Source organism: Artemia sp. Qi Xiang Cuo, chromosome 9 (genome assembly GCF_049724085.1).
Source record: "Artemia sp. Qi Xiang Cuo chromosome 9, ASM4972408v1, whole genome shotgun sequence".
Classification (NCBI taxonomy): domain Eukaryota; kingdom Metazoa; phylum Arthropoda; class Branchiopoda; order Anostraca; family Artemiidae; genus Artemia; species Artemia sp. Qi Xiang Cuo.
Window position 1 is genome coordinate 3621326 of NC_142802.1, and position 14060 is coordinate 3635385.

Genomic DNA, 14060 nt, shown 5'->3' on the forward strand with positions numbered 1-14060 from the left:
GCGACACTTATTTGAAGTGTAAAAGATGCTATATGTTATCATTATCTGAAGTAAAAAAAAACAATTAGATGCTATACTGTTTGTTTCGTGTAAATTTATTGGATATCCAGTGCAAAATATTCTTTTTTCTAGGGAGAAAAATAGGGAGAAATTAGACCTAAACACGAGGAATTTTAGGGAAAATTGGTATGAAAATAGGGAAAATTGAAATCGAAAAGTGGAAGCACTGACCACGTGTGTCTTTGCTCTTCATTTTCATTTTTGACACGTTTTTGGATTTTGATTACTTCAGACAATTTAGCAATGGCCTTTGTTTTAGCTGCCCGTAAAGGTGTTGTCACAATTGATGGTGCAAATTTTCGTTTTACAGGCCTTCCTACATTCACTCTTGTGGTGGGGGTGGTGCGCGGGGGTAAATGATATAATTCATCAAAATTTTGGTTTTCCTTTTTAAGGTTTTTGAATTGTTGTAATTTTGCTCTTTAAGCAATTTAATGTAAACTTTTCCATGCATGAAAATCATACATAAGTGCGACAAGTGTGAATGACGTCATTCACATAAATATTTTTTCCCAAAATTAAGGCTCTTAACGTGAACAATAAGTATAACAATAGGAAAATTTTTATATAAGACAGCGGAACTTTCCACTCTCTCATATAAAAATTTCCCTATTGTTCTACTTATTGTTTATGATGGAAAGGCAGGGAGGTCTACGTCGCTATTTATTGGCTCTTAACGAATTAATATACAAATTTTTCCGTATATATATATATATATATATATATATATATATATATATATATATATATATATATATATATATATATATATATATATATATATATATATATATATATATATATATATATATATATATATATATATATATATATATATATATATATATATATATATATATATATATATATATATATATATATATATATATATATATATATATATATATATATATATATATATATATATATATATATATATATATATATATATATATATATATATATATATATATATATATATATATATATATATATATATATATATATATATATATATATATATATATATATATATATATATATATATATATATATATATATATATATATATATATATATATATATATATATATATATATACAGAGAGGGTTTCCAAGCCAGCCTTATAAGTCTTACAGTTGCCATGATTTTTTTTTGTTTTTGTCATGTTTTCCTAGTTGCCATGATTTGTAGACAATATGCCTGTTTTGGAAAACTTATTCCCCACCCGAGATAAATTCCTCCGTACGTGGCTGGTTATCACATGGAAAATCATTACAATACCAGAAGAACAGAGAAAACCACGGTGAATAGAGGCAATTGTAAATGCAGGATGTGACTAGAACAAATGAAAATCCATTCAACAGTTCTTCTACGCCTGGGACTGTACCCACTTGAATCCTAAAAGAAAATCAATATAGAATAATAAAAAAGGTGCACTCTATAGTTAGTATAATACTTAAAGCTTACTTGATTTTCCTGAAGAGTCGTTGCTGTTAAGTTGTATAGTTTATTTCTGAAAAAAAATAAAACGAGTTAGCTCAACTACAAAAAGATTTACGAAAAAAGAAGAATCTTCATATTAACTATTACAATGTCACGTGACCATCCATAGGTGACAGGCTCGTACCCAGGGGAGAGGGGTTTTTATGTCCAATCCCCCCCTCTCATTAATGTCATGGTTCTTATTTGATTTTTCCAACAGCTTTTTTTTTGCAATTCGTACGGTTTTTGCTTTTGGTGACATTTTAGTGAGTTCCTTTTCGCGAGATATGGGCCAAAAAAACACATCCTTGTGCATGCCTGCTTGGTGGGTCTATCGTTCTTTAAAAGTAAAAATTATTTGAAAAAAACTACGTTTTCTAAAGAGTTAAAGAGGCTGAGTTACAAGGTCGAACCTTAAAACGTACAGGGATTAGGAGGCACAGTTGGGGGACTGCCGCCCCCCCAAACCCACCGCTTTCGCAGCCTTTAAATAAAAAAAATTCTTTAAACTGAAAGTAAGGAGCGACATTAAATCTTAAAACGAACAGAAATTATTCCGTATATGAAAGGGGCTGTGCCCTCCTGAACGCCTCGCTCTTTACGCTAAATTTTGACTTTCTCACAACTATTTTTTTAAACAATAAAAACTTTAGCGTAAAGAGCGAGGCGTTGAGGAGGGCACATCCCCTTTCATATACGGAATAATTTCTGTTCGTTTTAAGATTTAATGTCGCTCCTTACTTTCAGTTTAAAGAATTTTTTTATTTAAAGGCTGCGAAAGCGGGGGGTTTGGGGGGCAGCAACCCCCCAACTGTGCCTCCTAATCCCTGTACGTTTTAAGGTTCGACCTTGTAACTCAGCCTCTTTAACTCTTTAGAAAACGTAGTTTTTTTCAAATAATTTCTGCACGTTTTTGTACAGTTTATTACTTATTATTGCTTGACTAACTGTTAGCTGCTCGTGTCAGGAGTTAGAGTTGGGGGGCGGCTGCACCCCAAAACCCCCGCTCTTGAAGATTCTTTTGTTAAGGCTTTTAATTCCTGAATACTCAAATCACGTCGTACAGGATGCCTCCTAATCCCTGTACGTTTTAAGGTTCGAACTTGTGACTCAGCCTCTTTAACAGCCCCCCAACTGTGCCTCCTAATCCCTGTACGTTTTAAGGGTCGACCTTGTAACTGAGCCTCTTTAACTCTTTAGAAAACGTAATTTTTTTCAAATAATTTAAAAAAGAAACTGAGTTTCTTTTTTAAAGTTTAAATTCAGTATATAAAAAATTTACTCTGACAGTGAATAGAACCCGGGTTTTCCGCCTGACAGTCTGGAGTATCAATCGATGGACTAAACAGACACAATTATAATTGTTTTTTAGTACATGGAAGCTATTTTCGACGCAAGCGAATTCCCACGAAACATGATATTTGGCTTTTGGAAAACAGGGAAGGAGTGATCAGATTGAACTAAAATTTCGAGGATAGGCTCCCAGGCCCCAGGAAAGCTTATCCTCTAAATTTCAGCCCGATCAAACAACGTTAAAGGGGGGTTGTGGTAGGAAAAATTAACATGGGCTATTATAGGAAAACGAGGGTTTTCGTAAATGTAAATTCGGGGGATAATTTTTTCGGTCTGAAAATATCAAAAGGCCCTAAGAGGTTAAATTCTTCTTCGAATGAGTCCTCATTCACCCGGATCCGTTGCCAACTGTGGCCTGTAGGCGTGGATAAGAAAAAAAAAGAAATGATGAATTTTAAGTGGCTATATTTGGTTTTTTGAAAACAGGGAAGGAGTGATCGGATTGAGCTGAAATTTCGAGGATAAGCTCCCGGGCCCTAGGAAAGCTTAACCCCTCAATTTCAGCCCAATCGGACAACGTTAAAGGGGGGTTGTGTTGGGAGGGTCGAAACTTCCGGCCCAGTTTACCCCATGAAGATAAAGTCGGAGGAGGATGAAATTTTGCAAGTTTCTTAATTGGAGCTTGGGCTACAAAATGCGATTATCGCCGTCTCTCTGCGACCTCTAGGACCTAAAATCGCTTAACATTGTGGTGGGTCGCCTCTTTATAGAGGCACAAGTGTGCCTCCTTGATATGATTGATTTTTCTTATAGAAGGATTCTGGATGAATCCTGGAAGGTTCTGAATTCTGCATAGAAGGATCTTAAAGTATTACTCCCCAGCGCTCCAATCGGAGACGTCCATTTGCTAAAAAAAAAAGTAACAAAGCATCGCTTTTGATCTGTTATCCCTCCCACTTGAGGCAGTGCATACACGATCAGTGATGTGTATTTTGTTTTTTCCTCTAAAATATTAAGATTTTTCAGGATCTCCTTGAAACCGTTCAATCAGAAGGATGGTTTGACCAAACCTCGACACTACTTGGAGCCACCACCCTGAGGAGGCTATTCCACCAACACCATCTGTTGGTAAGTTAAAACGAATGTGCAACATACGCAGAAATTTAAATATTGAAAAACCTTAAAAAAGAGCTTCTATGCCAAAAAGGGGGATTTCGGATAGGTAGACATACATGAACTAAATTTGTGGTATATTTCATCAACATAAGGTGTGTTTTGTGAAAAAAGATGAGTCAATATGGAAGATCTAGAAAAATTGTAGAAACTTACGGGAGAGAGAAACAAACATATCACTGATCCTGTATCCGGTGCACTTTTGCAGGGCAAAAAGCGGCGTTTTTTGACCTTTTTTAATACAAAAACGACTATTTACGTCTCCGATTGAATCACTAGGAAGCGATTCTTAGAGATCAATCTTGGAGGGAGTTCTCTCAGCCTTGTAGCCTATACAGGGATGTGGGACTGTTTTACTCTTTTTTTATATTAGATTCCCCAGCTTTCCATTAAATGGCAGATAAGTTTTCACAGGAAGAACAACAGCTTTGGATCAGAACTTACTTTGATTTGTAATTCTTCGACTTTTGACAAAAATAATGCCTTTCATATGGTCCTAAGCACAAACAATATGCTTCAGGATGAATCAAACAACCAAAAAGGAACAAAAAGCCAAGGATAACGTCTGCCAGACAAGAGGCGGTTTTAGGGGAGGGAGCTTGCCCCAGGTGCAGAAATTTTAGGGGCGCAAAATTTCAATGAAATAGTTTAACGGTTATAATTTTTTTATTATGATTTAGGGGAGGCGGTTTTTAGGGGAGGGGGCTTGCTCCCGGGTGCAGACATTTTAGGGGCGCAAAATTTCAATGAAAATAAATTATTAATTAATTAATAAATTTAAAACAAATTCAAAAATAATAAAAACTAAAATAATAATTAAATAATTTAAATAATTAATAAAAATCGTTAAAAAATAAATGTTTAATAAATTGAAATTTTTAAAAATGAAATTATGTTAAAATTTGGCCTGCAACTTTTACGGGATACAGGGGGGGGGGGGGGGTTGTAATCAAGATTTTGCCCCGGGCACAAGAGATGCCAGAACCGCCACTGCTGCCAGAGAGCAGAATAGAAAAAATACAGATATTCCGGTAAAGACCACTGCTAAGCCGCCATCAGCGGGAGAAGAATGACCTATTGTACTAAAGAAGCCGTTGTATTATTCTTGCAATGAAGATGGCATATCAGAGGTCTTTCCCAAATTCTTTTATTTTTCGTTTTTTTTTTTTTGCTGTCGATGTGGTCTCACCATAAGATGACTTTATGAATTATTTATTAACAAAAAAGAAGCACCAGTGGTAGTGCGCGAACAAAATTACCATATAAAATCGAAATTGCAGGCATAATAATTAAATAGTTTATCAATAGATCAAACACAATTGACAGCGATCAAACTGATATGATGAGAATATAAATATTGTGTAAAATGTTGCATAAAAGCCATAAATGTTCAAAAATTTGATGTTTATAGAAATGTAAAGCAAGATTAGGACATAGTGAATTATTTATTGACAAAAAAGTGCCATCAAGTGGTTCAGCGAGTATAGAATTTGTCAATAAAATCAAAATTGGTGCTACAATCATTTATAATGTATGATAAGATCCACCTTGCGAACAAAAGGAATTCGTTGAGAGCACAAATACTATGTAAAATATGGCTTGAAAAGCGTAAGTGACCTTTTCATGTTCGTAATTATTTCCAACGTGCTAAACATGTAATACTATGAATGCTATATTAAAACAATTAATCCGAATAATAAATCCGAATAGGATTTATTAAAAACAATAATCACTCATCCTTGAACAGTTTTTGCAACTTCGTGATTGACGGATTACCGTTAAGAAAATAAATGATACGAACCAAGCCACCCAAACTAAAATCAAATGAAGGCTCTAATTCCTGTATAGCTTAGTTAAGCTCCTTCCCGTAAAAAGTTAAGCTCCTCAAAAATTACACATTTCCATACATTTATGAATAACCACACCTTAACCCGAACTTTTTTTCTAATCTCCGCCCTCCTCCTACTCTTCCCATTTACAACGATCGAACAGACCAAAGCAGGGGGGGGGGGTAATTTGTCAGAATAATCTCGCATGTCAATCTTTCTGAAGTTAATGTATTTAATTGTTTTTTTTCTTCTACGATGAGTTCCCATCCAATCACAATGGAGATTTAATGGATTTAATAGCTGTGACGACGAACAAAAAGATAATTCAGAAATTAAAGAAAATTTCAGGCAAGAAAAGTAATAAAGATCAGGAAAGTAGCAGATAACGGATTACGACTCCACAAAGGGAAATAGTAGGTTATTGTTTTTATTATCCTTATTATTATTATTTTTATCATCCAAATGAACTTCTTATTTAGAAGGAAAAAGTAAAACTACAATTGATAGAAAACTTTTTTAATTATAAACGGTGAAAATTGACCACCTCAAGGTGTATGAGCAAGAGAGGGAGGAGAACTTCTGATTCCTCAAATCGCAAGATTTTATGATTGGTTCTTTCTTTTATTACAAATTAACCTGATTCGCATGTTTCTTCTGTATTTGGACGAACCCTTAAATTACTTACATGCACGTCCCTTTTGCGTCAAGCCAACTTACCAGTTATACAAGCTAAATGTGTGGGGTTATCAGTAAGCAAACATAAACAAAGAGAGAGATAAAAAATCTCAAGATGGAAGAAACAAACGGGACTACTTCCAGTAGAAGAAAAGGACAAACTAAAAGGAGTGGATATTTCGCCTACATAAAACAGGGACGTCGTTTGGGGGTGGCAAGGGGGCAGTTGCCTCCCCCCCCAATAATTTGGCGAAAAAATATTATACATCCCATGCCCTTTGACTATCAAGATATGGACCCCTCTTGCCCCCCCCCCAATAAAAATGCTGGAGAATCGCCCATGAGCAGCACCAAAGCTAGAGTTATTTCAATGAGAAGTGAGAACATTAAAGCGACTAACCTAAAATTCTGTACAGGGAGATAGGTCCTAAAGAACTATTAAGCGTGCAGTGCATGACTCCGAAACTCCAAGGGACATGAAGGATTGAGAAAATTTTCATCAGAAGGATTTGGTACTTCAAAAAAGTGTGCTTTTTGGGCTTGAGCCCCCGGTTTTCGGCATTATAGCCAGGTTACCACTAAGCCAAAAAAGAATTACGAGGCTGATCGTCCAAAAATCAATGAAATAGAGGTGGAAATCACAAATAATGGAGAAAGCTAAGATTTATGTTCATTCAAGGCCGTATCCAGGGGGGTTAGGGGGTTTGAACCCCCCCCCCCCCGAAATGTTTGTCTGACGCGTAAAACGAAACAAAAATGGACATAAACAAATTTTGTATACGTCTTTTTAACACCACCTGCCCCCCTGCCCCCCCCCCCCGATAAAAATAAAATAAAACCCTCTCCGAAAAAAATCCTGGGTACAGCCTTGTGTTCATTAGGTCTTTTCTTAAAAACAATGAAGGTAACTTTCAAATCTTAGAAGATTCTACTATGGAGAGTTTCAATTTATCCCTTTGGAAGGATTTAAACACAGATGCCTTAGACTTTTGAGCTTAAGAAATAATTCAGAAGTTCCCATTCAGACATGGACTTATGGGAGAGGTGCTTTGTGTCCCAATGTGTAGATTTGTTTTACTCTGCCCGTATTTTCCGATTTTTCACAGAGCCAACTGTTTTAGATTTTTCAATGAAACTACCCTCTCTCCCTCCTCCGGAAATAATTACTATAAATGTACGACCGCCGTAGTTGATTCCCTGTCACAAAAATCCTTCACGACACTATGCTGTTTCGTACCAGAAGCCTGAATGTAAAAATTTCAACTAGCATTTTTTCCCTCTTAAGCTCTACATGACAATCCTCCCCCAAAACTTGGGGTGGCCCAATCCTTTTTCACTGAGATGGAAGAATGGTCTCACTGATAACGATAGCACTGATATATTTTATTACAATATAATCCACTTTTTTTCTAAGTCTGTTCTTAAGCAATGATAACAGAGATCCGGCTGAATTTAGGGCAATGAGTAAAATAATAAAAAGTGAAGACATAACAAAGAGTCTTTATAAACAATTTTCATATTCCTTTTTAAAATGGGGTACCCTCTATCACGAACATACGCACCAGGAGACTCGATACAAAAACCTCAATTTTTTCCTATAATCTTCATTTTTCATTTTCATCTCTTTTTTTTCTTTTTTAAAGAGTTCTCTTCGCCCAAACCAATCACAAATACGTACCTTCAGTCTACGGACAAGAAAAGAATTGATTAGTCAAAATAAATCAACACTAAACGCCAAAGTTTCTAGTTTCATTGCTAAACCTAATCTTTTTCTTAGATTCTCCATTTAGAACGAACAGGACAAAGGGTCCATTTAGTAATTGCCACTCAAACATAAAAGTCACCTCATTTAAAATCCCCCCTTTAAAAACCACCTATCACACAATTAGCTACGCACAGTAAAGTAACAGAGGAATCAATGCAATTGACTTTCTTGTCCCCCTTTAACCATTCCCAGCTTCCTGGGGAGCGAACGAAACTCCCTCTTTCCTACTTGGGACATAGAAATTGTTACTTTTCCCAAGGGGCTTATTTGATTAACAATCATATAAAGGCTAGATACCATACATCCATTTGAATGGACCCCCTGATACTATTTTACTTTCTTGCTAATTTCTAGGAAAAGAAAGAAAAGGGGTGAAACTCCCCTTTCTCTCATAAAAAGTACTTCCATTATTGCTAAGAGGGAAAGACAAATTGATATTCAAAGAATAAACAGATTTTTCGTCTCCTATAAAAGCTGGACTACTAGACATAAATTTGCATTAAGAAACATGATTCAATGTTTTTATTTACGCTTTCTAAATATACATTATGTAAAAGATTTATTAGACTTCTAATAGAAGTAAATCGAGAAAACCATAAAAACAAAAATGAACTGTAAAAATTCGAATAAAAACGGAAATATAATGTCGTTATAGTAAGTGCGCGAGGGCCGAAGACCCGAGAGAGCGGAGGAAGGCAACATAAAGCTGAAAATGCCGGGGAAGTTGGCTCTTCTGATGGAGTAATCATAAAATTAAGACCCATCTATGGGCTTCCGTGACTTCACGATGATCTCTCATCTGTTTTCTTTATTAGTTGTGTGCTATCTTCCCACTTAGTTATTGCAGTAAAGTGTTGTCTTTTTCTTCTTTTTTCTATATTTTTATGCCGTCTCTTCTTTGTTATTTTTACCAGGTCAAAAGTAAGGTATTATTAAAACTATTCAGTGGTGAATTCAACCAAGTCAAAAAAAAAAAAAAAAAAAAAAAAAAAAAAAAAAAAAAAAACTGTAGACAAAATTCAAACTGTAGATCAACTATGACATTCATGGCCAGTTTTGATGTTAATGTAAAACTCATCTGGTTTGAAAAGTCCACAATTTGTTGCTGTTTGCTTATTTGCGTGACCATACTTAATTCTTTTTTTTTAGTTTATTTTAAAATGGGTATTTAGTCAAATTGGCTTCTAAAAATGTTTGTTTTTACGGTTTGGTATGCAGGGTTAGGTTTTCGGCCGCATGCCCTTGTGTCCCAAAGTTTGGAAGTTCTCAATGCAAGTAGACTAATCAACTTTTGTTGAATTTTTCTTATAAAGTGTGCACCCCCTCCATCTTCTGAAAAAAACCGATTCCACAGAAAAATGTTAGTGCTAAGGGTTTGGTTTGTAGATCAACTATGACATTCATGGCCAGTTTTGATGTTAATGTAAAACTCATCTGGTTTGAAAAGTCCACAATTTGTTGCTGTTTGCTTATTTGCGTGACCAAACTCAATTCTTTTTTTTTAGTTTATTTTAAAATGGGTATTTAGTCAAATTGGCTTCTAAAAATGTTTGTTTTTACGGTTTGGTATGCAGGGTTAGGTTTTCGGCCGCATGCCCTTGTGTCCCAAAGTTTGGAAGTTCTCAATGCAAGTAGACTAATCAACTTTTGTTGAATTTTTCTTATAAAGTGTGCACCCCCTCTATCTTCTGAAAAAAACCGATTCCACAGAATAATGTTAGTGCTAAGGGTTTGGTTTGATGAGAAAAGTTATCTATGTAGGCTACTAACCCTTATTTAAAGGAATCTGAGAATGTATAAAATTATTAGTCTAGTAATGCTTCAGAACCTTTGGAAACATGTAAAGGTGAAATTGGTAGGATTACTCATTTCATAAAGATCACTCATCACCTGCAAAACAGTAGCAGTTTCAAAATCAAAGACTAATAAGGTTCATCATATTTCAAAATCAAAGACTCAAAGTGAAGCAGTTTAAAAATCAAAGACTAATGAGGTTCATAAGATTTTGAAGTACCAGGGATAGTGAAAATAAAATCTACACAATTATCTAAATCTTTACAAATGAGGAAAAATCGAAAATCCATTTTAAATGAAAAAGACCACCATATAAAGTTTTTGTCAGTAGCGGGTGTCATATTTAAACAACTTATCACGCGGGTTTCCGACCAAACAGGTTGACGGTTGATCAGATCTTCACAACGAATTAGATCACTGAAAAATATCTTGCACACGACATCTGGAAAGAAAGTCTATGACAGATTCTTTTTCACTTTAGAGTTCCACTCAGCTTGGTTTAGCTGGTCAGAGACATGTACATGAAGTTCAGAATCCGCGTTACAATTGGAGATGGCTTTACTGAAAAATTTGAAATATCCATTGGTATTCTACAGGGCTGCTTGCTACCACCAGAGCTCCTCAGCCTCTTTTCATTACAGTCATTTCACCCATTGAGAGCCCGTCTAGTCCCCTCCTAGGAGGAGTGGCTACAGGGAAACTTACTTTGATAATAATAAATTCAACTGCTGAGCCCTCCCTGATTTCTAATTTCAGGCCAATATCGTCCACACGATCACCAACGTTTTTGGGATCGACTCCCAAAAATCCTTGACTCCCCGGTAAATCCCAGCCTCCAGCTTGGAGCTGATAATACAATGTGGGTCGAAGCTCTGTGCTTATTCACCTTTGACAATAGTCATTCAAAAGACATCAAGAGACGCCTGGCACTTGCGAACTGCAGCTTTAAGACCCTGATGCCTATCTGGAGGAACACTAATTTATCAACAACGCGGAAAGTCATGTTTGTGAGAACTTGCTCATTATCTCTACCATCATTTATGCCTGTGAAACTTTGAAACAAAGAGTCCACAAATGTGTGGACTCTTGAAACAAAGGGTCAGTGCTGCCTCGTCGCCTTTGAAACAAAATCATTACGGCGTATTGTTGGTACCACTTACTATGATCGATTTTCCAACATCAAGCTTCTCCAAAGTCTTAAGGTCAAATATACCATCCTCGAAAGGACGAAAATACATCAGCCTAGATGGTTAGGACATACAAAACGTACGGCAAGCAATTGTCTTCCGAAAATAGCATTTGAAGACAGTATATACGGTTCTCGCCCCTAGAAGGCACCCCCCAAAGAGATGAAAAGACAATTTCTCTTCACTCAATATGCCGTAACCTCTCCTCGTGGTAAAAGATATAAGCTCATATAGGATTCATAATAAATAGACTGGTGAAAGAAGAGGCCTCAAAAAGACCATCGATGACTGATGGGTCTTAAGTCAATTCAAAAACGCATGGCACCAAACAGCTTAAATAGACCTAAGTTTATGTTCTTGGAACTTTAAGGCTTTTCCTCACCAAAAATTTTTGTTGGACATTTTCGGGTATGAAATTTACGCCAGAGGAACAAAACGTAACGGTGAGGACACTGGCATAACTATTTCAAGCTAACTGTTCTTAGTTTTTAGGGGGGCAATAGATTGGAGGGAAAGTGACTGTACGGATACCTTTCAGATTTGATTAAATAAAAAATGGATATCTAATCACTCCGCAAACTTTGCCAATCAATCCAGAGGACAATAGCCATAAATAATGTGTAATTCAAAACCGCTAACAAAGCACACACTGTGTAATGAAGTGGGAGGATTTAATTAAACGTTTACATCCAGCAATAGTAACTTATGTCTGAAAGACTCATTTGATAAAAGTCGAACAACCTTGATTACTTTAATAGATAAACAAATAAAAAAAAGAGATTCGATTGAATGGCAGGAAACCAGAAGCCGAGACCTGCTTTCCCGGGAGTCTTAGAAAATCAATCTAACTTCTCGGGTCTTGTGTCGGAGATAAATATATTCAGTTTTAATGAAACTTACACCCCCAGAAGAAGTGAATCTTGTTTTTCAATTAAATGGAGCAAATTTTTCTTTTTAAAGATCAGGAAAGGCAGTCTATAAAAAGGCAATAGCATGTCTGCTAGAAAAACATTAAAATTGAGCTCAAGGGAGTTATCATTGGAGCAATTTGGCCGTTTTGGGAGTTCCCTATTATGTCACTCGATTTTGTTAACAAGCTCGCCGGCAAGAGGGACGTAAAATTCAACTGTCTTTTCAGTTCAATTCCACAGTCAAGCCACAATTTCTTGAAAGCTCTTGATGACAGCTAGTCCCTGGGAGAGTTTGCTAATGTTCCCTTTGTTTTTGTGACGGTCAGCTGACGTCGAGGCTCGCCAAAATGATTTTAAGGTGCCGTATCGCCTTAAAGGACGGCACAAAAATTTAGAGGGAAAAAAACAACATTTGCATTTGCTTATAATCTATAAAACCAATTAGAAAAAAATATATTCAAAAATGTAATCAACCGTAGCCAATATTAATTTTCCTTTTTACTTGTGTGTTGCAGTGCTTGTGTGAATGCTCTATAGTGTATGTCAGTATTGACTCGTAAATCAGCTTGCAAGAAAGTAAGCGTTTGACGGTAAGTTTTTTTTATCATTTATTATTTGGCATTGCTATTTTGGTTCTGGGCTATCCTGTTTTTGGTGGTATTATGACACGGTTCTGATACTAAGTTAGGCATAAATATTACAATTTTGGTCTTTGGCAATATCTCTACCAGGTTTCCTTATGAGTGCAAAAAATTTAAATTAAGTTCTTCATTGGTAAAGCCTATGCTGTGAAAACCTGGACTTGGTAAGTTTGACGTCTCAAAGGCGTCACACCTCGTATCTACGCCTTGAAATGTCACTATTTATTTGTATTTTTTTCTAATGGATTCTTCAGTAGTACTAAAACAACGACAAACTCATTAATGTCTCCAGTCTGAGAACGAAAGTGTTTACCATCTTTAATGTAAGCACACTCCACAAATTCCATTTAAACACATATTAACTTCTCTTCTGTTTAGTTAATTATTTCAGCATTTTCAACAGACTAAAGGGGAAGGAAGGTTTTAATGACCATGATAAAAGCAAAGATAAACTGACAGACCGCTGCATGTTAACAGATGTGTAAAGTCCGTATCTGGTAGAAGGATCTCTGAAAAGAGTTTAGTCAACGTTTGATAGACAACTCGATTCAGTTTGTAAGGTTACAATAGTGTCAGAAATAATAACAAAAGCAGGGTTGCCACCGCCATGGATTTATCCATGAAAACATGGATTTTTCAACCCCTGCCATGGATTTTGGAAATGCCTCGGATTTCCATGGATTTTTCAATGAAAAACATGGATTTTTCAAGAAAACATGGATTTTTTTTCACATGGTATGGAATTGGCCTCGCTCAGAAAACCAATCTTAACGGCGAACCAAAAGGGGTTAGCGAACCAGCTGTCGTACTACTCTTACATCTGTGGCCAAAGATGACGCTGACGTGCTGAAAAAGTGCGGTAAATTCAGAACTTCTGGTATGTGATTTGTTTTGACCTGTTTTAACCATGCCCAAAAATAAAAACAATAAATCTAACCCTGCTTTTACCCCCACCAAGGTAATTTGGAAATGGCTGTACAGGAGAGCTATCCTGGTTGAGCGTCGTTCTCTGGGCTTAGCTTTTTCTAGGTTTATTATGGAAGAGAAGAGGTACTTTGAACCGACTGAGAGGGAACAGAAAACAGCTTGAGAGCTGGAGTAAGCTTTCAATCATTTATTTGGTATAAATTTCTCAGCTTGGTATAAATCTCTCAATTTAGTATAAGAATCTCAGCGTCAAACAGAAGTTGTATTTGACAATATTTCCACATGTGAAGACAAGTTTTATAAATAGTATGAAAGTTCTT

At 35.9% G+C, this 14060-nt stretch overlaps 2 protein-coding genes across 2 annotated transcripts in view; both read right to left on the reverse strand.

Annotated features, from left to right (window-relative positions):
* Positions 1–14060, reverse strand: part of LOC148948239 (semaphorin-1A-like) — a 418473-nt gene that overhangs the window by 209158 nt on the left and 195255 nt on the right. The gene's annotated exons all lie outside the window — the stretch shown is intronic.
* LOC148948241 (semaphorin-1A-like) overlaps positions 1–14060 on the reverse strand; it is a 123757-nt gene that overhangs the window by 42808 nt on the left and 66889 nt on the right. Inside the window, exon 3 of the mRNA XM_089094482.1 lies at positions 1531–1576. Coding sequence (XP_088950608.1) covers positions 1531–1576 — 46 coding nt within the window. The remainder of the gene's footprint in view (positions 1–1530; positions 1577–14060) is intronic.